The sequence below is a fragment of the Sturnus vulgaris genome, chromosome 12, assembly GCF_052056855.1.
Source record: "Sturnus vulgaris isolate bStuVul1 chromosome 12, bStuVul1.hap1, whole genome shotgun sequence".
NCBI lineage: Eukaryota > Metazoa > Chordata > Aves > Passeriformes > Sturnidae > Sturnus > Sturnus vulgaris.
This window is the reverse complement of record NC_142254.1, coordinates 13,178,966-13,203,577: the sequence shown is the minus strand read 5'-3', so window position 1 is coordinate 13,203,577 and position 24,612 is coordinate 13,178,966. Positions and strand designations below refer to the sequence as shown.

The 24,612-nt window shown below is 42.9% G+C and overlaps 1 protein-coding gene across 3 annotated transcripts in view; it reads left to right on the top strand.

Annotated features, from left to right (window-relative positions):
- CBFB (core-binding factor subunit beta) overlaps positions 1-15,125 on the top strand; it is a 37,503-nt gene extending 22,378 nt beyond the window's left edge. Inside the window, exons 6-8 of one of the 3 annotated variants that reach the window (XM_088171907.1) lie at positions 122-194; positions 374-469; positions 12,834-15,125. In XM_088171907.1, the coding sequence (XP_088028033.1) occupies positions 122-194; positions 374-469; positions 12,834-12,902 (238 nt within the window). In that variant the 3' untranslated portion in view covers positions 12,903-15,125. Of the gene's footprint in view, positions 1-121; positions 195-373; positions 501-12,833 lie in introns of all 3 variants that reach the window. The other 2 variants (XM_014880810.2, XM_014880811.2) reach the window with 2 other exon arrangements.
- The last annotated feature ends 9,487 nt before the right edge of the window (positions 15,126-24,612 follow it).

Genomic DNA, 24,612 nt, shown 5'->3' with positions numbered 1-24,612 from the left:
TCTTCAAAATGGCTTTATAATGAGAATAAAATGTATTTCTTCTTACATAGAACTTCTGAGAATTCCTAGCCTTAAAAAAAAAAAAAAAAAAGCCAGCAGCATTTAAACTACTTTGGAACAGCAGCTCTCCTTTGAAAATGTATTTTAGTAGAAGCTGCATTTCAGCTTTGGTTATCTCTCCTGCTGTAGTGAAGGTGAGTAATATTTCATTAACCTGTATTGACATTTGCTGAAAGTCATGCCTGTGTTCTAGCAGGTTCAGCAGGACATACTTGACTTTTCTGCCAAGGGATAGTTAATGCTCAAAAAAAAAAGTGATTTGGTGGAAATGAGGGTCACCTTTTGTGTCACTCTGTGTCATCTGCTTTGGTAGCAGGAGGATGCATTGGCACAACAAGCCTTTGAGGAGGCTCGACGAAGAACTCGTGAATTCGAGGATAGAGACAGGTCTCATCGGGAGGAAATGGAGGTGAGGGTTTCACAGCTGCTGTCAGTAACTGGTTAGTACTTTCCCAAAACTTTAGATTGTTTCCAATTGTTTGTCTGTTTGTACAGTGTTGTGTATTTTGTTTGTTCAGTGCTGTTATATAAAAATTGCAAAATGCATTGTTTTTTACTCTTGTAAAATGAATTTCAAGTTTTTAAAGTTTTGATAAGGATTCTCTGATCATATACTTTTTTTCCTTTCTGTGGATGGTCTTTTCTGTGGGTACTTAAGCTGTAAAGACATTTATTTACAGAGTTGCCATTTCTCTCTGAAATGATACTTTAATAGCTGAGAGAGGGATCTTTTGCCTCCTGCATTTCTCATGAACACAGAAAAGGCTTTGGGAGCTGCGGGGGCACAATTTTGGAGCTTGTTATCCCATGTTGTGGGAAAAATTACCAGCCAATTTAATCAGATGCCACAGTCTGCTTTCTTGTACAGGCTAGTTTTATTGTCTCCTCACCTTTTTCTTACTGGTGGGAAGTCTCCTTTTTTTTTTCACTGGTTTAGTTTCCCTGTCTTATTCTTTGCTTCTTCAGGGCCCCACAGTCTTGAATCTTGTTCTTTCTTGATGAAAGCAGAAATTACTGGGATTGAAAAAAGAAGAGCCAGGAAAGGGAATGGAAACCAGCTGCTCTGAGATGTCAGAAAGGCAAGAGCTGTAAGAGGACAAGTACATGAGGAGAGTTGGCAAGTCTAGGCAGGCTAAGGTCAGGAGAGAATAGGGAGAACACAGAAAGGCCTTGAATTTCTTTCCCTTACTAATGCTGTTTCTTACTTCCTGCTTCATCAGTACAGCCTGACTTAACAGTAATCAAATATGATCAATCTGCTGGTGCTACGGTTTTTAGAAAATTTGATTATTGTTATTGCTAAGCTACTTTTCTTCTGGCATTCTTTCTGGTAATTAGGATGATCAGACAGGCTTTCTTCCCTTCCAACTACAACTGGAAGGCACTGAGCATGAGAGGGAGCAGATAGGCACAGGGGATAATATCTCTCACTTTGAAGTGGCTGGAGTATGTCTCCTTGCAAACACTGCTGCAGCCAGGTCAGATGTCAGCTGTAACAAAGGTAAAATCCTTGCCTTGGAGGCCTTGCTACCACTGGATTCTTGGAGCAGCAGCTGGATTGCCTGAATAATTCTGTCACAGCATAGCTAGAACCTGCTTGTAAGTTCAGAAGGAAGATAGAATTAGCTTTAAGCAGTTCATGGAGGCCTGTGCCAGCCTGCTTTAGTTTTTAACAACACAGTAAGAACTTTAGGTCCAGCCTTATGTCTTTGACCTCAATGTACTTAAAACTTTTCTTGATATATTCTACTTAAACTGTGGCCTTCATCTCCACTCCTCCTATTACAGAGAAGCCATGTGGATGCTGAAGGTTAAAAAGGAATGAGGCTTCCTGGAACAACTTCTGGAGTTCTGAGAGACTAATTTTTTCTCCAAGTGTAGAAAACACTTGCAGCTAGGCTCTGTAAAAACACTCTTTCAATTAACAGTGAGATTGAGTTAATTCTAGGGCTTCGAGACAGACATCAAAACTCATGACACTGAGACACAAAAAGCAACATCCTTGGCTGTCTGCAGGAGCTGGATTCAATAACTTCTAAAAACACTTTTGCTTTTTAATAAGGCAGAAGGCAGTTCCTATTAAGTGATGTCCTTATTAGCTGTTAGTACCCATTTTCTCCTGAAACAACAATAGTTGTCCCAGCTCTAAAGCATTGGTATAGATCACCTACAGAAAGGAAAAAAAGAAAAAATTACTGACTTGAAATGTGGTTAAGCAGAATGAAAAGTATTGTCAAAGGTTGTTTCAAATTTGTGATGTCAAATACAAATCTTTAATAATGGCAATAGATTGTTTTGCATGCTTTCCTGTTTATTTTACTGTGCATGTTTAATATGTCTAACAGAGAGATTTTTTTTCCTCCAGTGCTTGTAGGTCTGTAATTGGTTTTTACGTTTCAGTTTTCATTCCTGTGTTTCGGGTAAAATGCCCTGAACGTGTATATCTGGAATGTTTACAGACAAGCATTTGTACTCTTGATCTTGCATAAAAATTAGAATCTTTTGAGATGAGAGAGCAGAAATAGACTTACAATGCATTCCTGAAGAGGAATCAGGTTTCTCAATCATTTATTGTTCTTTTCAATCTAATGCAGCATTTGGGCAGAATCAAATGAACTTGAATCAGTAAGCAGTCGGTGTTCATGATCCTTGTACTGAATTCTCAATAGAAAGTGATGCATAAAAGTGCATTTCCATGTTTGTTGTATTTGTGGGCTGTATTGAATTTTCCGATGCTGACACGCTCAGTCAGCTTGGAAATACAGTTTGTCAGTGGCACCCTTCTGATTGCATTGCTGACAGCTGCAGAAACCTTAATCCAGACTGCCTTGTGTTCTGTTTCTGTAATTTCAGTGGGGCCAACAGTATCTTTGGTTTCACTGCAGAGATGGTACTTGAAGGGTTTTATATGGAAAAGGCCAGTTCTAAGTGTGCTGAGTGAATTTTTATGTATGTTATGCTACACACAAATGAAGACACTTTCCTCGTGATCATTTTAATATGATTTCTGTACAGCTTTCATCCTTGCTAAAGTTTTAAATTTTTCTTTTCTGCCATGCTTGACGTGGACAGTAAAACTCAGAATTGGCAGATGTGGAACAAGATCTCATCAGTGTTAATGATAGTTTTAAGAATTGCAACACTGTAGAAAATCAAGATATTTCTGACAGTAGAATTACAGCTGAAGTGCCTTTAATAGAGACCAGATTCTGCTTCAGTGGGGGAGGGAAGGGGAATCCTGCAATATTCCACCCACTCCTACCCAAAACAGAGGCGCCAGCTCTTTGGAAATATTTATCCATCCAAAGCCTGGCAGCATATGAAAATGATCAGATTCAATTCTTTATTTATACAGCTTTCTGGGTAAAAAAGATTCCCTATTCTAAGTCTTTCTGTAGACTTAAAGTAAAGTCTGTAGACTTAAAACTCCCCATCCTAAAACATAGGAGTGATCAGTGATAACTCCTTGAAAACAATGTTAGTGTCTTGTGTGTGTCAGTTGGATTTTAGAATGGGGACACTTTGCAAGGGGAAAAAATTGCAAGTAACAATTTAGAAATTATCACTTCACTAATTTTCATTTTTAAGTATCCTAAAAAAACTCCCAACCAATTAAAAAAATTCTCCCCCCTAAAAAACCCAAACCCTTCAGGGTGTTGTGAGGTTTGTTTGCCGTCTTTTCATCATGTGGAATCCCTTCCATTCTAGTTTAGCACACCAGGTCTTTATTTTAATGAACATATTCTTTGCATTTGAGGGCATCTAAGGTGGATTGTGCTTGAATTTTCAAAGGTGATAATGTTTTTGTGCATGTAAATAAGGTGGGAGTGGATTTAGGAATTTTCATTGAAGTTTTTAAGCTGACCTCTGAGTTGAACTGCATTCTGTTACATTTTTAACATAGTTTGTTTTGAATACAACATACTTTTGAGTCAACTTGTATAGCTCTGTTGCATCAGATTCTGAAAATCCAGTCCTACTGTCCCGGATTCTTTTGTTTCAAAGATGCTTTTGAAGTCAGTGAGTGTTCTTAGTGCTTTTAAAATTAATAAGGTATCCCAATGGCTTTTACCTTTACGAAGATCTTGGAATGCTGAGACAGTGAATATTTAATAATACACATTAAGAAAGAACTTATCCCCATTTAAAGATTATTTAAAAAAAAAAAAAAAAAAAGAGGTGTATGAATATGAAGTATTTGCACGTTCTCCTTTGGCACACTAGAAGAGTGAGGAGACTGAAGGGATGTTGGTGAGGCAGATGTTTAATTTTCACTGTATTTATCTCCTTGTGTCATGGTTGAGAGAGTCAGTACGTGTCTCTGGTGTGGTTTCACTATGAATGACCAGAGTTCAGTGTCAGGATAAGTAATTTCTGCAGAAATTACTGTGAAGTTGCTGTCTAGACGTGAATTTCCAGGAAGAACTTTTGCTTGTTTTTCAGTCTTCTGGCATAGTGGCATGATGCAAAAATGTGTTATACTGTCTAGAGTGGTTTGGAGAGATTTAACAGCCCCTAGTTGGCGAAATTAGAATCTACTGGAAGCAGTGGCCCATGTTCAGTGTGGAAAAGCCTCAAGCAGGTGCCTCCTGCCAGCTCTTTGCTGGAGCAGATGGAAAACTGGATTTTCAAGGGGTGGGTAAAAAGAAGAGGCCCTCTGGTGTGTTGCTGTGTGCAGGTAAGGGGTATTTGGTGAAGGTTTGTTTTGTACAGACAAACTGTAATTTCAGCCTTGCAGTGATCTGTGAGAGTGTGCAGTTTGTCCTGCTGTGTTCCTCCAGAGCCTGGCTAAGGGTGTCCCCATGGCTTTACTTGGGGATGGGTTGGATCTGTTCTCAGTCTTCCAATGTAATTTCTTCAAAGAGTATTTTTGAAATGTCGTATTTTTCTACTTTGTGTTCATTTCCTATGTTACTGCCATGCTCTTTATTTTAGCAACGCTGTGAGTAAAGAGAGTGGTTTGCTCTCCCTAAAACAGTCTAGTCTAGCAATCTGTCTGTTTGTGGTCTTGTGCTAAATATAAATTACATTAATGGCTAAGCAGAGCCATTTTGGGAAACTGCATGAAATTCCCATTTTAAAAACCTTCATTTTGCTGAAAAAAAAAATCCTGTTTTGTAACTTTTGTTTCTTCCAGAAGCAATCCCTCTCAATACAAAGCACCAAAAACCCCCCACCAACCTCACCCTTTAAAAAGTGCTGGAGTGAAAATTGACCTGAATTTTAAATACTGTGTCCTGCCCTAGGTTTTTACATAATTTTGTTGTTTGTTGGAAATTACCAGTTGAAATGGGCAAGATAGGTTTCATTTAATTGTGCTGAAACTAAGAACTCTTAAAAAACAAACTGAATTTTGTAACACCAGTGTAAACAGTTTACAGTTGAAAGAAAATGAAGTAGAAGGACTGACTTTCATGTTCTTCCCAAGATTCTAGACAGTGAAATTATTCTCCTTTTCATAATTTTTTTGATGAAACTCCTAGTATAAATAAATGCTCTAATTATATTTTTCTCAAATAAAACTGGCTTCAGAAAACGTATAGTATTACAATGAGTCTGTGGGGACTTTTTTGTTTTTAATTTTGGCTCGGGGTTTTTTAAGAATTTTCTTCTCATCAGACTTTCAGATTTTAAAGGGCTTTTTTCCTTATTAATCTGGAATTAATTTAATTAGTGTTTATTGTGCATACTCTCCAAACTGATAATGATAGAAAAATAGTATAACTTTTAACACAGCTCTTTGGATATGAGAGAAACCCAAACTGTTAATTTTTCATATGCAGTGGGTAGTGTAAACTTGGTGTCTGCTTGTATAGAACCATAAATAATTAGTTTAGATGCAGGATGGATACAACATGACTTAGAGATGTTAGAGTGGGAGTGTTGCCTCAAAAGCTTCTCTGCAGTGCCAGTCCAGTACAAGTAGACCAGTTAAGTTATGGCTGGTTTGCTTCACAAGAACTTAAATGGCTGGTGCTTGTGCCAAAGTGCTACGGAATGCATAGATCAGAAAAACAATTTGTGCTGTACAGAATCAATGCTGACTGTAGGATGGAGGAGATCAATCTTGCAAATCAGGGAATACTGTAATATAAGCGTCTTCTTTCAGTCAATGAAGGTTAGAAAGGGGCTGAGCAACAGAGGAATACTGTCTGGAGCCAATCAATATTAATTATAAATTTATAACCTTTAGACCAGCTTTCAAACAATACTTTCTAAAAGGGAGCACTTCAAGCTTTTTTTCTCTTGGAAAAGAAGTTTTAATATGAAAGTAAAAATGTCAGTCTCTGCTCAAAGCTCTTCAGAGCCATGTGCTTTTACCTTCCTTGGCTTGCCATGACCTTGGTCCACTTACCAGTTTGGGGCAGTAGAATTGTTACCTTCATAATGGCTTTTAAACAAAGATGCAACCATTGCAAAGATTTCAGGTGAGGGAGATGCAGGGGGGTTAGGAAGCAGATTTGCTGCTTGGCCTGGCCATGCTCTGGAGCTCTGTTGCAGCCCGTGGGAGAGCAGGCTCTGCAGGTAACACAGTTCATGTGTTTTCTGTCTGTTTCTAGGAAGTAAATAGGAGTTTGAAATGAAGTCTTGATGGAAGTAAGTGCTAAATAACTCTTATCAATGGCCTTTGTCAGAAAAATGTTTTATTTTGACTTTCAGTGAACTTTAAAGACAATCAGAATGGAAGTAGGAATAATAAAGAGCATTGAGTATAGAATTCATGGCATTAATAGTTCTACAGTTACTTCTGTCTAACATGCAGATCTCTTGCCAAGTTTGAGAGACTGCTTTCCATTATTTGCATAATTTAAGTTGTGCTTGATGTTGTAATTAAGGAAGATCAAGGCTGCTTCTTCCCAGGTTCAGTGAAAAGGAGAGCTGATAGCAAAATGGATATTATGGGCAGCAAACAAAGCAACTGCAGAGACTGGATCCAGGCCATGGAGTCTAATGCTGATAGCTATGCCTGCTAGGAATGTGGTAAAGATCATATCCCCTCTGTCTGCCAGTGGCTCATGGCTGCAGTATGTAGTGGTGCTGCTGTGGCTAAAGTTCTGAGAAGTGAAGATTGAGAGTCTCTGTGCAAGGCCCCCAGAGACCAGAAAGCACATGGGCTGCTTCATCAAGCTGTGACCAAAGAAGTTCTATTATATATAAGTTGACATTCTCACTATGCTGTAGGGCCCCAGTTTTGCTGACTCCAATTCTGAGAAGGCTGAGTTTGTCCTGCCCTTCTATTGAGTCAGGGTTACTGGAGGCAGGGCCAGCATTTTGAATCATGTTCAGATCTCTATGGGAGAGGCTGTTATTAACCAGCAACTCAAAGAGTTTTCAGTTCATTGCTTTTCTTGGTGTGAGTCTGCCTCAGATACCAGGACTAATGTGAAGGTGTGCTTGATTGTAACTGGTCATTTTTCTGAGTATTGCTCTTTTTATTTCAATTTTTTTTTAATTTGGGTGGTTTTTATCCTGTGGTTGTACACTTTTTAGAAAAGTATCTGCAAAGTATTCTCAGGTTTGATTGGTAGGTTGGGGTTTTTTTATCCCTTTTCTGGAGGTTGGCAGTCCTAAGAGAATCCAAATGTTCACTGTTTAGTTTTTCATAGCATAGCCTGATTTTTCACTTATTTAGTAAATTATAGATGGCAGATGCCAAGGCACATAATGCATCTGCTCTGTCTGTTTCAACAGGACAGAGCTGCCAGAATCCAATTAAAGAATTGCAGTGGAGTTGTCCGTGGAGAGGCTTTATTTTGGCTATTCTTTTTGTGACAGCCCTTCTTCAAATTAGCTCCTTCTTCCTTCCCTGCTCTTCACCAGTGTCCCAAGTTGTATGTGCAGTGGATATGGTTGTGTATGTCATTTCACTGTGTGGTATTCAGAGGTTCCGATTTTCCCTGCTGCTTTTTAAGTGATTCATAGAAAGGGAGGGCCGTCTTCATGGCAGCCCTGTCCATCCTTACTAAATTTGCTTCCAACTTTCTCAGTTCTGCTTTCTCAGAGCTATCATGTAAACCACACAGTGGGACTGCATTATCTTTTCCTGATGAGCTCATGTGGTAAGAGGAGTTGGTTTCCTTAGGTATGTTTGAGGCCTCAGAACATGCACAGGAAGGGGGTACTTAGAGATGCTTTCTTAAAGCCAATTTAAGGAGTTTTATTGGCACAGTTGGAAGCACAGTAGGCTGCAGCATAGGGCAGGATTGAGTGGCTGGGGGAGGAGAATGTGTTCTGACTGTCTTGGCTGGCTTATGTGTCACCTTCCTTATTGACCATTTGTTTTTTTCCTTTGTGCCCCAGTAACAGATATAAAGCCTCCAATGTGGTTCTTGTTCAGAAAAGTCAATGATGAAAGTTACTGATTTAATGATTCCAAACTATCTAGTTTATTATTTATATTATTTATCTAGTTATTATTAAAATAATATGATACAGATATTACAGCATCATACTCTTGGTAGGACTTTCAGTCCATTCTTCTTAGTCTATATTTCAGCTTGGGAAAAGATCAGACATCAGAGAGCACAGATGCAAGAGGTACTACAGGGCACACTTTTTTTTATTTGTTTACTCTCAAGTTAAAATGCTTTTGTTAGTAGCTCTTTGTCAGTGTCATTACCCCCATGGTATCAGCATTGTGAGTTCAGCATGAGTAAGCCTAGAGTAGCATGTGAGAGGAGGATTTGAAATGGTTTTTTGCCAAATATGTTCCTGCAATTCTTTCAGTTGGTCATCACACTCTCTCCAGGGTCAGAGGTTTTCAATGGCTTGTGGCCAGTTACAATTCCTTCTGTGCTGCAGAAGATTTGCATGGCTTCATGTGCTGAAAGCTGAGTGTGAAATATTTTTCGATGTTGAAACTCCTGATGCGTCCATCGTGTTAACTCTTCTGTTCCTGGATATGTGGAAGAAAACTGGCAATGTTGGTTAAAATACAATAATTTTTAAGGTAATTGCAACTCTGGTGGGATCTATGTGCTAATTACAAGTTTCTCACAAGCAAATATTTGTTATCCTTTCAGTAAATAACAAATGAAGAACATGTGAAGTAGTGTTCCTTCAAACTTAAAATCAACATTTGACTGAAGAAATGAAATAGACAGAGAAAAGATGAATAACTGCTGTTTTCTCATGGCTCATTAAGCATGACTCATAGCAGTGTATTCCATTTCCCAATGGCAAAGATAGATGCATCTTTCTTAATTGAAGCAAGTCTCTTTAATCCTAGAGAAGCTGAGCCCATTATTCACTGAGAGTAATGCTGGTGCTTTTGCATGGCAGCAAAAGGTATGCATTTCAAAAATTACAGCAAAACCTGCAATTTAGAGGATTGATTAGCTATGCTGGGGGGTATAGGACCCCCAGTGGTGAGAAGTCTGGAAATTGCTGGTTTACATCTATAAAAGGGAAGTTTTAGCTTCCTGTAATAGATTGAGAACTAGCAGATACTACCCTACTGATAGTCACACTCTTCCTATGAGGCTCTTGTGGCATTTCTTACAGAAGTTGTGCTTCTTGCTCCACAATGTGCTTTCTGTCTTCATACAAAGTGATTTTTTTTTCTAGTCTTTACCAGGCATCTTCTATTTTTTGTATTTTTCTCTCAGCATGAGAAGCACAGTTGTAGTTGTTGTACACTGTGCACGCTGTGCCCTGGCAGAATGGTTGTGACTGCTAGAACAAGCCTGCTTCACACATTTGTCTTTTTGCACAGGAGTAGCACAAGGAAAGGAGGGTGCCTGAGTCAGAGCTGTCATTCCAACATGTTGCAGTTGCTTGTGTAAATCCCCACTTACTGAATTGCAAAATTGCACCTTTATCCACATACACTGTTGTAAGATATTGTAATGACTGCTTTTGGTACATTTGAGGGTCATTTGTCATGCCTTTTGTATATCACTTGAAAGGGCAAATCTGGTAGTTGTTCGCTAGTGGCTTCTGCAAACTCTACAAGTAGCAATGAGGTCACGAATCATGCAAATTCTTTCATATGCTTTGAAAGAAAAGGCCACTTTAAGCAAAGCATAAATGCAACCATATGCTCGTATCTTGGAGCCTTCACTGAAATTTGACAATAAAATTGCTGTGCATATGATTTGTTTTCTGAAGAAGAAACTCTGTTGCTTTTAGAGCAGTAATACAGCAGCGATTAACTTGCTGGTCTTTTCTAGTTAAGTGTAAAAATGTTTATCAAGTGCAAAATTGGTAGAAGTAAAATTTTGGTAATTCTTAAAGACAGTGCATGTCTTTGTTTCCTCTTAGAAGAAAGAGACCGCAATAAAACCAGAAGAAATCTTGTTACAGTCTGTTCAATAGAAGGATATGCAAAGTAGAGCTGTTGCTGTTTTGTTAATCTTGGTACAACTCTTAAATTAGTCTAGGAATATCTATTCAGACTTGATGAACAACCATTTCATACTAAGAAAATCTTTACAGCACAGTTTACTTTTCTGTTGAAGAAAAAAGGAAGTGTGGGCTTTCCCTCAGTGATTTTGATAGTCAAAGCTGAATGATTTGGCTTTTGGAAATAATGTAAAAAGCTTAATTAAATGCCATCATCTAATGCTTTGTATCTACAAAGAGGACAGGGTGCAGAAGTTGTTTCAAGGGCTAAAGGAATACGCCCTTAAACACTTAAAATCATCAGTGCAGTATGGTGATTAGAGCAGTTTGCTTTAATGAGATTCCTCAGAAAGATTACTGAGAAATCTGTGGGTTTGTGCACTAGCAGTGATGTTGGTTGTCACCTTCAGATTTCTTCTGCAAGCAAGAGAAGCAGATTGTTCTTTAGAGTACAACTGATGCAGCTAGAGCAAAAAGATTGGCTCACTCCTAATTATCTAACGTGCAACCAACACTGTATACGTAAACGTAGTAGGTAGCAATTGTGATATTTAAGTTAGTGAAGGTGTTTCCAAAGCAGTAGTGGCAATGTGACCACGAGGGAGAGTGCAGGAGGGAATTGTCTGCTCTGGAAACATGCTGATTACTAGAGGGATTTATTAAATGAACTCCATGTGCATCAGAAAGGAACTATTGTACATGAAAGGAAAATGTAATTTTAAGTTGGCTTTTAAATAGGAGAAGGAAGCAGCAGTTCTCTGTTTGGGTGCAGCTAACATAGTGCACTGGGAGTATACAGTTAGGCAGACAAGAAGAAGGGTAGATAAGGGAGGAAGAAGTGAACAGAGAAAGAAAAGTCTAAGTTGGAAACAGTGCTGTCAGCTGTGCATGCCAGAGGGTCTGGGAGGGAGCAGGCTCTGCTTGCTCACCCTTTGGAATGGGAGTGCAGCAGCAGCACGCTGTGAGCTGGGGCAGCTGCTGTGCTGGTGGGGAGGCTTCCTCTCTAATTTCCTCTCAGTAAATGTGACTCAGAAGAGCCCAGGGAATACCAAAGGGCACCACTTGTGCCCCTGTTCGTCACGGTTTTGGAGAAGCACTCGTGTTGTTCAGTGTGATGGTGCAAACACGGTAATTGCTTGAAGGGTATTTCAGTGGCACAATGCCTGTGTAAAGGCTGTTCCCCAGTCTTTCAAGAACATAGGAAAAGTCTTTCAGAACAGGGAAGTAGCTACTGGTTTGCATTTTTTAAAGCCCTGAACATGGCAGGTTATTGCAGCTGATGGAGCCACTAGGTGTAAAGTCTGTGTAGTGATACCCTCCACCAGCTGGGAATGTGGCCTGAGACTGTTTGGGTCATGTGGCCACGGTGCCAGCTATTCACTCTGTAAACCTTAAATAAAACTGCTGGTACTAAAATGTCTTAAAAACAGCTGGCATATATTAGAGATGTTTTCAGAGGCAGAGTATGACTTTAAAGTTTTGAGGAAATCAATGTTTTTAAGTATTTACATGCAGCATTTGTGTGTGCTGTACCTGTATACAGATAAAGTAGATAACCTTGTCTTTTAGTGTGACTAACCATACTTCCCTCTTTTATAATGTCATTAACTCAAACTGTTTAACAGTAACATTTATTTAAAGGAGAACTTATATTACTTTTGTTTTAATACAGGGGTGCAATCATCTGTCACAGAGTAAAATGTGTGATATATTACTGTGTGACATATGTCATAGAGTAATATGTCACATATAAACTGAGTTTAACTTTGCAGGTACACTGAAGAAGAAAGGAGTAAAACCCCAGCTTTTATGATGTGTTAAAATGTGTCCATCTATAGATTAAATTGTGCTTATGTGTCACTAGAAGTTTCTTGATTCTTGAAGAAGCTAAAATAAATGTTTCCCTCATAAAATTATCTGGAAATGATGTGATGTAGTCTATCTTGTATTGTAGCTTTTCTTCCTAAAACTGATAGAAAAGGTTAACAGAAGGGAATTTCACAGGAAAGACAATTATTTTTGAATAAGAGACACAAAATTGTTACCTAACTATTGTGGGAGTCTCTTGCTGATTGCTAAAGCGATGTTTGAAGCCTGGCAGTGTGACTGTGCACATGTGTGGGCACGAGCACACAGTCCCTGCTGGGAGCTCCAGGCTCTGAGCCCTGCAGGGACAGGGGGACAGGGCAGTGCTGGGCTGCCAGAGCCACAGCCCTGCTCTGAGAGCCCACCTGCTTTGGGGGGTAAACTGAATTGGGGGAGAAAGAGAATGATTTTTTTTTTGGTGTTAATTATTACTGCTTTGCTTACTGCTCAAATTGTAAAGTTTCTACCTTAAATTTGTGATGGTGTTAGTTGTGTTAATGTACTGAATAAGAGAACTGACGATTTCATGGTTGCTCATCCTCAGTGTGTGTTTGTTGATGCAGGCAAGAAGACAGCAAGACCCTAGTCCTGGCTCTAACCTGGGCAGTGGTGATGATCTCAAACTACGTTAGTCAGCGGCAGCAGGCGTCCCACGGGTCTGCACACAGGCATTGCTTCTACTTGGCAAAGGATTGAATAAAAGACCAGAAACTGTGATAACTGGGTATATTATGGTCTGTTTCCTGACCTGCGGCAGTCGAAGTCACCACGAACTGCCATGGTTTGCACTATGTTTATGTTACAATACCTGCATTTCCCATTTTAAGCATGTAGCCAGTGGCAATTCGAAATTTTGTTTTTCTATGCAAACTTATTTTTGTTGGCACTATTTTAGTGAAATGGAAACTTATGCAGCTATAAAACCATTTTTCTCAACTGTAATAAAAATTGTCACTTAAAAATAGGTCAAGATATTATGGATTTAGAACAACTTTTGTTTTTGATTTTGTTTTTTTGGTTTTTTTTTTTTTTTGTAAACTGCTGGAAGCCAATGCATTCCAAGCTTAATTTTTTAATATGGGCTTTTGGAATTTTGATTGTCCTTATTGTGTTCCTGCTTTGTTTTAGATAATGCATTCTTATCTTTCTTTCAGTTTTCTTTTTTTCTAAATTTGCAAGACCTTCTTAAAACTGCTGACATTATTTTGCATTATTTCCAAGCTAAACCCAGTGAATCAGAGCTGTTGGAATCAGTTTTCAAACTTTGTGGGTTTGTAAACGTTACAGTTGCAGTATTCGTTTAACTGCTAACAATTCATTGGTTCCACTTCTAAGGTGATGAAAATCTTAAAATGTATATTTTCATGCATTAATGCATTCTGCCCCGTTATCTGTCTTAGATTTTATTCTGTTCAAGTGAGTTTGGGTGGCTGTTATACCCTGTATATAGTGCTTTACTGAAACTCAGAGGAAGTCGCAGGCTGGCTTCTGTTTTATTCAGGGATTTTTTTAACTAGTTCTTCAAAGGGATACTGCAACTCCACAATCAGATTCAACAGCGTTTAAACTGGGAACAAAAGTGATCAGCTGCCAAGGTGATATATATTAAATCATGTTTAAGATAACTGCTTTAAGTATATTTTATATCTTAGGCTTTTTGTAAAGTTGTGCTGAATGGTGAAAAGCTGAGATGAGCTTGTGTGCAGGAGTCTGGTACTGCACATAGGCCCCTTCTATTAAATCTTATGCAAATTAAGACTGTTGCAGTATATATTGCATTTTCTAACAGGGTAAGATTTGGGATGAATTAATGTATGAATTAATCTTGTTTTATTTGGGGTGGTGGTGAATGGACTTGCTCCAAAGGTTTCATTGCATCCAATATTTGAAGAAAATCGATTAGAAATGTGATGTCATTTGGCTTTGTTAAAATGTGGTGCTTCCTGTACAGCCTGATTGATTAAAATGTCACTTAAATACCTTTTTAAAATAAGGAATCTGAATCCACTATTTTAGAGTTATTTTAAAGGTAAAAACTCTATATGGTTAGAACAGTTAAATCTTCATAAATTCTATAATTAAGACAATTATACATTCCTCATTAATAGCAAAACAATTGATGCAAAAGAGGTCTTGCAAAAATGTAAGCAGATGTCAATGTGAAGGAGAATCTTTGTATGTTAATAATATGAATATTTAACATTCACTTAAAATGTCATTAACTGTAAACTGTGAGAATGTCATCAAATAGAAATATTTTGATACTTCAATTTAAATGTGTTTCACCTGAAAGATAATCTTTTTCACTCTGTGGCCACATATTCTTCTTGCTCTTCTTCCCCCAAAGAAATAATTTTTCTAAAGTGTTTCTGCAAAGAGTTATTTAAGGGACACACGCATGCATCTGCACGCATCCCTAGCCTTGGATCTTCTCTGCCATCTGTGTATTTTTGATGGAATAGTCTGAAGATTTATTTTAAAAGGTTTTCCTAACGTTTCAGACAGTGGTTTTAAACCATAAGTACACAGGAAATGACGCTATCAGATATTAACATTGCTATCTCTGTGTAAATACTGAACTTTCCCTATCATCATTTAGCATTCTGCTGCTTTCCATATCTTAATGCTGGCATTAAGATCACAGCCCTTACCCTCTGCTGGTTAGTGCAGACTTTTTAAAGTGCATTTTAAGTTATTGATGCAATTTGATATTTTTCATAATTTCTATTTAAACTGAAGTTGCATCATCTTTCTTGAATTCATCTCCTGTAAGAATTGCCTTAAGCTACAGGATTGCTTTTGCTACTTTTTGTGTTGTATGTTTAACTTTCATAATAAACTTCTGTGTAGTGAAATCAAGGTGCTGTAAGTTTATTTGACTCTCCTGGTGGTCCCTGCTGATGTATTTTGTTTAGGTGCAAGGTTTGATGTCCATGGCTAAAGCAGTGGTGACATCCAGTGGTCACTTCTCAAACTGACCCCTCTGCTGTGTTCAGCTGCTGTCTGGGAGCAGCCTTTAATAAAGGGTCTGCACTGCAGAAAATGTGGATTTTGCTGCCCTAAAACTCTTGTTTCTTACAAGTGAAATGCCCTGCTTTCTCTGAAAGCATGGATCTGCTCCAGGGGCCCCAAGCAAGGGGCTGTGTGCACTTACAGAGTGCTGCTTGTGGGCACATTGTGAGAGCAGACACCAAACTTTGTGCTGCTTTGGGCAAGGGGGGGAGCCAGGGGAATTACGTGTGTAAGTTCAGGAAGTGGGGAAATGTGGTGAAGTTCTGTGGGGAAAATATGAATGTTGTATGCTACACCTGAAAACCTTCTGAAGCTGCTAAAATTTTAGGTGGTATAACTTCAAATAGCTAACACTGACTGAATAACAGTGGTTAAGTACTGAAATCAGGTAGAGGACTGTTTGTTTCATAACAATGCTTTGGGAACATTGACATGCAAAAGGATAACTAGTAACCTTATTTTAGACTTTTACCATCTGGCTGTGACCAGACCAGAGAGCACCAAAGAAAAACAGCACTGCTGTGACCTGTGACTTTCCTGGAGATGTTTTTCAATGTGAAAGGGAGGTAGCTTTTAAAAGAGAAAAATGAGAAACCATGTTCTTCTGCTTCCCTTGCTGAGGGCAAATGGTGTCTGTCAGCTGCTGCAGACTCTGCTGTCCAGGCAGTGTTTTAAAGGCATCTGTAAACAGCTGTTCATAAAGCTGTTGAGTAATTTGTCCATTTACCTGCAAGCTCATGGAAGAATTCATTTTTCTGCTCAAGGTACATCACAAGTGGATGAGTACAGTACTTGTACAGCCTTTTCTTGGCTGCAGACGAAGGACAGGGGCACTTGTCCTCTGGCTCTCCTAGATGGAATTTCTCTCAAGTGTGACTAGCAAAGGGAATCTGAAAATCTCCCTGCATAAGGCACATACAGCAGAAAAGAATTTTAAAAGCATTACAATCCAGTGCTTTAACTAGCACGGCTTAGGGATGGCTGTCCTTGATGTGGGAGTGAAAGACTACTGGAAATGCTGGAGCCTATTGGAATTGAGAAGAATGTCAGGACCTGGAGCCCAACCACAGCAAGTGAGGTGTGGTCACTTCCAGCTGGGTTTTTTAACCTCCTGCTCTTACATTACTTCTTCTGAACCCAAGAGAACAGAGAGTAATAACTGTTTCTCAGAATTCTGAAACAGTTTTGCTTGAAATGGAGTTTAAAGCTCATCTAGTTCCAATCTCCCACTGGACCAGGTTGCTCAGAGCCCCATCCAACTTGGCCTTGAACACTTCCAGGGCTGGGGCACCCACAGCTGCTCTGGGCAACCAATGCCAGGGCCTCACCACCCTCACAGAGAAGAATTTCTTCTTGATACCTCATTTAAACCTCTCCTCGGTCAGTTTGGAGATATTTCCCCTTGTTCTGTCTGTCCATGCCCTTGTCAAAAGTCTCTCTCCAGCCTCTTAACTTACTGAGAGGGCTCTAAGGTCCCCCTGAAGCCTTCTCCAGGCTGAATTGTGTGCACAGGAGAGGTGCTCCAGCCCTCAGAGCTTTTTTGTGATCTCTGGGCTTGTCATGTCCTTTCCTTAAGGACTGTAGAGCTGGATGCAGCATTGCAGGTGGGGTTCTCAGTGTTTAGTCCCTTTACTGAAGTCCTCAAAACCTGGATAAGCAGGTTTCCTAGTTTCTCTTGAGGGAAACAACAGCTGTCCTGGGCTCATGGTCCCCTTTCTGAAAGCAGAAAACTGAGAAAATGAACTGTGAGTGAAAACAGCAGCTTTTCTGTTCCTGCAGATCTATGATGGTTTGTCTAATAACAAGCCTTGTTCAGGTGAGGGCTGGGAAGTTGGGTGAAGGTGTGGTTTCAGAGAACTCCAGAACTGCATGGCCTGGGATGATCTTTGCAGGACTTCTTTTTTTTTTTTTTTTTTTTTGTTTGTTTGCTGTTAGTTCAAGACTCCACTCTATCATAGATGTATTAAAGAGTACATCCTGTCTGCACAGAAATAGGACCAATTTCTGTGAAGTTGCATTATTTTGTTACTACATTTCCAATGCAAATAAGAGAATGACAGAAATGGCTTCAAGGATGGGAATTGCAGTGAGAAGTTAGAGCAGAGTGAGCATTTGCATGGGCAACATTTCTCATAGCTCATTTGCCTGACATCCTGTCTTCACACTGCCACCAAATGTAAATCCCAGGCCATGCATATTCATCAACTGCTGCAAGCTCAGAGCTGCTCAGGGTTTAAGTAACTATTAAATAGGTTTCTCAATTACGGGTTGAGATAAGTGAATTTTCAGAATTGCCTTGGGCTCATTTCTTAAAGCTCAGGAGTGAGAGGGGATGAAAAGTAGCACAGAAGAGCTGAGTGCTGCTTCTCTGGTGCTGTCACCTGGCACAGCAAATGGCTGGGGAAAGGAGTGGGAAACCAGAACGCTTCTTGCTCAGTTTTGTGCCTCTTACTGGGCCTGGTCCACAGTTTATCACAGCTGCTGAGACTTCTGCCAAATCTTTGTTACTTCCCACAACTCTTCTGATACGCAACTGTTTTCTACTCTGTTGACTTGATGATGGCATCTTGGAGGACATGGGATTTCCTGGGGCTCCACTTTCTCTTGTTCTGCAGGCTGTGATTCTCTGCTTTTCATAGGAACTGGTGGCTTTGCCACCTTTCCCCCTTTGCAATCTTCTTTCTTCCCTGGAACAGGTCACGGGTTTATCTTGAAAAGAGAAAGACCTAGAGATGGAGCAAAGTTTACACCTGAAAGCTCCTGGCTTTTCCAGCTGTTATCCAGTGGCTTGCTGGAAGAATCTGTCCCTCTGAGCCTTTGCCAACCCTCACATGCCCAACCCTTTCAGCTTTTGTTATTCATACCTTACAAAAACCCAGCTAAGTCTAGGCATAGAGAAACAAGCAGTGTGAGGGAACCAAAGCTTTTTGTCTGCAGAATGCACTTGTCCTTGATCACTTCCCACATGACTGTTACTGAAGCAGATGACTGGGGTGGTTCTGCTGCTGCTGTTGCAGGATTTTGGAAGAATTTCAGGTCTTTGACCCCACAGCAGTGCTGCACAGGGGCAGTGACCTCCTGAGGAAACCCTGGGAGCTCTAAGCTCGGAGGAGAGCTGAGAGGTTGGTGAATGGAATGCGAGTTTGCTGCTGGATTGCAAACAAAGCGTGTGGGGGGACAGCTCTTACCAGAAGACAATTCTTAATAAAGAGGCAGCACTACCCAAAAATACCAGACTGGCCATCACCTGAGAGCCAGGAAGGCTGCTGACTATCTCACTTCCCAGAATGATGTGACATCTACCCAGAGGAAGCACCAGGTCCCCTCCTACCCCACCAAGAGCTGAACAGCCCTGTCCTTCACAGCACTCCAGCCCCTGCTCCTTGCTGGCCCCTGCACGGGGCAGCACCACAGTGAGACACCTGCCCTAGAGGTGAGACGCTAAAATTCCCTTCCAGTACCATCCAGCTCCTCACTGGCCTTCCCTAGTTGCCCCAGGCAACCAGAGGGTTGCCACCAGCCTGCAGACACCTGGGTAGCCTGTCCATGGAGCCAGGAGCCTGTGCCCACAGCTACTGCAGCCCAGGAGGAAGAGGATAGTTGGGATGCTCAGCCCTGCATGAGAGCCGGCTGTGATCCTGCTCCAGGTCACAGAATCATACAACGCTCAGGGCTGAAGAAATCTTAGAGAACATTTAGTGCAGCCCCCTGTGATGGGCAGGGAACCTTCCAGGTCATTTGCTCTGGCTGTGTTTCAGGTCTAGGGGCCAGGGTGAGGAGGGAAGGAAAGGTCAGGCAGAGTTGCATGCACACACTGTACCTGAGCTGCCCAGTGATTGCCTTCTGCTCAGGTCAGAGCTGCTGCTGAGGAAGCCCCAAACACTTTCTTGGCAGCGACAGCCCCGTCCCAGAACCACTTGGCGGATGCTCCCACACAGATGAGAGGACAGATCCTCTTTTTGGTTCTGCTTTCAGTTCTGCTCTGCAGAGTACATCTGGTGTATGACTGCTGGGACCTGGTGCTGGTGGTCCTGTGGGCTGCGTGACTTTCTGAAACCACTAACCCCAACAAGGTGCCTCATCACCAGCTCCTTCAAACCCGCTCCACATCCAGACCTCTGCATCCGGGGCAGGATGTGCCAGCGGGACCACGGGCACTGCAGTGGGAATGAGGCTCAAAGAGCATCTCTGTTGTTGTTTCTATTCATCACAGCCCATAAGATTCAAGTCACACCCCCGCTGCTCGTTCACCAGAAGTCAGTGACAAAATGAGCAGGGGTCTTCAGGGGCTCTGAGAGGGTCCCTGACGGAACCCCAAGCACTAGGTCTGGAGCGGGTTGGTGTAGGGGGCTGACACCCCTCCCTCCTCCTCACAGTATGCCCCATGGCCTTTTCTCATCATCAGCAATCAAACATCCCTTTTGGAAATATATCTGGAGATGAAACAGAGCCCAGTTGAAAGCCCTGCCACATGTGCAGCACTCCTGGATCCATGAAGCCTTGCAATAAGGGCTTTGGGGATTCTGTAGAACCCCCTAAATATTGCCTCCCCCCACAATAAAACCTGCGCTTAAAATTACTTCATTTTTACAGAATCCATGTGCTTTTCCCCAGGGTAAATTTCCCCACCAGTTTTCAAGGCATGATTAAAACCCCCAGTGCCTGGCTGGGCAGCAGCTGAAGGCAGGATGCAGCAGCCAGCGGCTCCTGGAAGGACAGATTCGCACCTCGCAGCAGCTGCTGCCCCTGGCTCAGCTGATCAGTGGTGACCGACCCGGGAAGGAGCGGGTGCCCATCCCCTGTGCCCGTGTCCATCCCCTGTGCCCGTGTCCCTGTCCTGCCTCATCCCTGCTCCTGCCCTGCACCGCGGCGAGCTGCGCTTTGCACCCTGCCCACGCCTGGCAGAAAGAGAAACCAACATCTGTTTCTAATGAAGCCGAAGCCAATTTAGATCAAGCCCTGCACGAATCAGAGCTTTTTAAATGTACCTGGAGATCTCTGAAATGCACATAAAGTGTGGCGGCCGCCGGGCGGGGGGCGCTGCCCTGGGGCGATGCAGGGGAGCTTGTGGTGAACAGCCCCTCCCGTGGCCAGATTTTACTGCTGCTCCCCTTCCTCCCCTGGAATGCTCCATTCCCATCCTCCTCCTCAGCCCTATGAAATGCCCTGTGTGGTCGGGCAGCGGCTGTGCCTCTGCTTGCTCAGGGTTTAAGGTACCATCTCATCAGCACCCTCGGGTGAGCGCTGGGACCCTCCCGTTCCTGCGCATCTCCACACACCAAGCACCGCGCAAAAATTCAGCAGAGCTTTTGCAGCTGCCAGAAGACCAAATGTGGGATGTGAGAAGTGATGCTGCTGATCACCGTGGTCCTGGCTGAGGGCGAGCTGTAGCCTTGCCATGCTCCCCGCAGCCCATGCCAGGCACGCATCACCTCCCTACCCATGGCCAAGCACAGAATCACCTCCAAAATCTTTATTGTCGTTGGGCTGCACAGCCGCCGGTCCAGCACACCCAGCAGGGAAGAGGATGCTGCCCTGGAGCATGTGAACCGCAGCTCAGGGAGGCTCAGGACAAGGCTCAGGGCAGGCTGGAGGCCGTGTGTGTGCACAGCCCGGTAGAAAAAGGCGCTTTGTGCCGCCCAGCCCTGCGGGGCAGAGCAGCGGGGCAGCTCCTCGCACCACGCTGGGATGCTGATGCTGCACATCCCGCCCGTGTTCACCTCGGCCGGCGCTCAGCGGGCTCCAGGGTGATTGCAAACCATCCCGGCAGGGCAGGGCAGGACATGCTCAGATCAGGCGAGGAGGGGAAAGTGCTGAGCCAGGGAAGAACGGGGCAGGGGGTCTCTCATGGAAGGTCCGGGCTCGGTGCTGCCGGCATCCCCTGCCCGGCACTGATGGCACTGCCCAGCTCGGTGGGAGACGAAACCCTCGGCTGTGGTTTAAATCCCCCTGAAGGGGTGGGATAATCCCCTCCTTAGAGAGCGCAAGTTCCCTCTTGGAGCTGCCAACCCTGCTTGGACCCATTCCTAAGTGCCAGCCTAGAGCCTCGCAGCAGGAAATGCACCTCCAAAAAAATCAGAGCAACTTCAGAGCTTCATAGCAAATATCTTTCCTCCAATTGAATCAGTGCTCCTAAGGCTGGGATCTGCTTCCAACCCCATTTTTACGAGCAGCCACAGGGCAGATTTCCTCACAGACCTGCTCTGTGCTGCTCTTGAATCCGATCGGGAGAGGGCAGCTCTCCTTCGCTCTGCGCACGGCTGCATCCCACGCTGCCAGCCCGGGGGAGTTTTTGTCTCTCCTGGTCAGGGAGGTGACTTTTGTAATTTTCTGCTTCCTTTTAACCGGCGGGATTGAAAAGCCCAGCTCTTCTCAACCAACATCTCCCCGCAGACGTGTAGAATTTAGAAAAAAAAAAAAAAAAAAAATCTGAACAATTTTAGAAAAAATCGGTAAAAAAAATTAACCCCCTATAGCTGCTGATCTCACTCCAAAATGTGATGCCGTCGCAAGGCTTTGGTAGAATCATCTCCGATGGATACACCCACTGCCATTCATTCAGTCAGGAACATTAACAACAGAGCCAGGCTTTAAAAACTGATCATAATTTTCAGAAAGCTGTGCATTGCTTCCTGAGCCCTGGGGCTGAATTTTCCAAGGAGTGCCCCATAATCTGGAGAGTAAGAAAGGTACTTTTATCCTTTTGAAATTTAAGTTTTGCCTGTCACGAGCAGTTGCCAAAATGATGGTGCTTTGCCCAATCTGCCTCAAAAGTGCCACCTTGCCTGGAGTCACTGGGGGGCTCCTCCAGTCACTCTGGGAGGTTTGATTTCAGCTGTCCACATCGGTCTCCACATGGGACCTTTGGCAGTCTGAGTTTATGGTGGAGACACACAAAGAACCTCCATCCTATCATCCCCATGTGGATACTGGCTGCTCCTGGCCCTTGTGTCCAAGGGAGAAAACATCCCCATGCCCATGAGCAGCTCACAGGTGCCTGCTGGGTTTGGGGAAAAAGAGGTGTTGGGGGAACTGGGAATTTTCAAAACTGGGAATTTTCATAATAGGAATTTTGATAACTGCTGGCTCAGCTGTGCAAGAAAAGAAAAGAAAAGAAAAGAAAAGAAAAGAAAAGAAAAGAAAAGAAAAGAAAAGAAAAGAAAAGAAAAGAAAAGAAAAGAAAAGAAAAGAAAAGAAAAGAAAAGAAAAGAAAAGAAAAGAAAATTACCTAACCCAGCTTGCAGCTGGATTTCCAGGTGGGAGAAGTTCTCCAGGAGACAGGAGCAAGCCAGTGCTCAGTGGAGATGGGGCTGACCCTGGGGGTTTCCACCCACTGCCACTGAAGCCGGGGTTCAAAAGCAACCCTGGAGCTGCTCTCCTTTTGCCCTCCTGGTAATGTCAGGGGTGTGTTTGGAGCTCGGGGAGGAGGTGACAGCTCCTTGTTAATGCATTGGCGAAAGTTTTAAAGAACAAAGCCCCAGACCTGGAAGCACCCGGCCCTTCTCCACTTAGCCTGGTGTTTGGGTTGATGTGTGAAAACGGGTGGCAGCAGAGAGGCACATTTAGAAATAATTTATTTTTTTCTGCCATTGTATTTGGCCTTTATTCCCCTCGTTGAATTCGGCTTGTACTCATAATATTTATATTCTGCTAAATGAATGAGGTATGTAAAGTATCTAGCTACATATTTATTCTCTCAAGTACATTCCTGATGGGTGTCGCAATATGAACTTACATATAAAAATACACTAATAATGTATATATACATATATTTATATATTTCATACATCTACAGTGAGCTGGAGAGAGGCAAGTGGCTCATAAGGATTAGCCCTGCTCCCAGGAGAGGAAAGGCTAATTTCTGTTTTTGAGCCAATAAAGATGTGTCAGAGGGCTGGAGTGAAGGGGAAACATTGGCAGCACCTCTGTGCTTTTCAGCATATTAAGATGTCACCATGCTTGGATTAAAAAAAAGAAAAAAAAAAGCAAGCAAGGCATGAATAATAAATAGAGCAACATGCAGCTGACTTCAAGGGAAAACTAATTTCCCTGGGGCTTGCTCCATACCATATACATTAAAATTTCACCTGCTTTGACAGCTCTGTGACCTGAAGAGAGATGCTGAGAAATGTGGTGTCCATAGCAGAGCCTGGCCAAGGTCCTGCTGCCAAACACAACTGAGATTTCCTCTCAATGCTTTGATCTCCCCTGCCAGCCATGGCTTGCTCTGCCTGTGGGAAGGAGCCACACTGCAAACCTAGCTGAAATTATGTTTGACTTTGTTTTTTAAAAAATATGCAGCCCTCAAATTTCTGTGCTGGGCTGCCTGAAGGGTGTGCTTTACTGATGTTTTCTGTCCTGCTATGGGACAGTCCATGTGATGGGGCTGCCCTGCTGCAGACCTTGCTGGGACATGGTGGGCACAGGGATGGGGTGTGAGGCCAGGCTAGGACTTGGAAGGATGCAGCAGAGGAGAGGGGATAGAAGATGGGTATCACCCAAAGAGAAGTTTTTCTGCTACCACTCTCAAACAAATATGGAAAAAATGCATCTCTTCCCACTCTCTGCCTCCCCTGAACCCTCAACCTGCCAGCAGAAGGAATTACAGCTGCTTCCACACCCTCTGCACCCTCTTGAATTTCCATCACTTGGAAATCACTCCAGAGGAGGTGTCACTTTTTGTGAGCATGGCACGGGTCCATATCCTTGGCTTTTCTCTTTTAGTTCTCTGCTTATTTGGGCAATGTTTGACCTGGTGCCTTTTATCTTGGATCAAGTTTCCACCATCAAAACAAGGGCAGGTCTGATGTGGGCTGTCCCAGGTGGTGGCACTTCAGTTTCCTCCCCAGCACTTGGGGTCCTTGGGTGTGACCAAAGCAGGTTCCTGCGTGGTGAGCCCCATCCCAAGGGAAATGTGGGCTTTCCTGGGGTCAGAGCTCTTGGGTGGCAGTACTCCAGTACTTGTTTTCTCAGACAACACTGCAAAGCCAATGACCTCGTTCCTCCTTTCTTCCTTACTGAGTCACTCCCGAGCTCGTTGCGGTTACTTTGCTCGTGCCACTGACGAACTTCGCCTTAACTCTTCTTTCCTCCACTCTGGCCTTTCAACTGGAAAAACTGGATGGCTCTGGGTTGTGGTTTGGGTTGGTTATTTTGTTTTGAATCTCGAGGTTATCGTAACTGGGTGTAACTGGGGCTGCTGCTGTAGGTCTGAACCTCGCCTGCCGACGAGGCCGGGGTGGGACTCGAACACGGGGCTCCCCCTCCCCGAGCCGACGCCTTCCCCGCTCGCCCACGGCCAGGGGGCGGGGCGAGGGCGGGGCCGGGGTG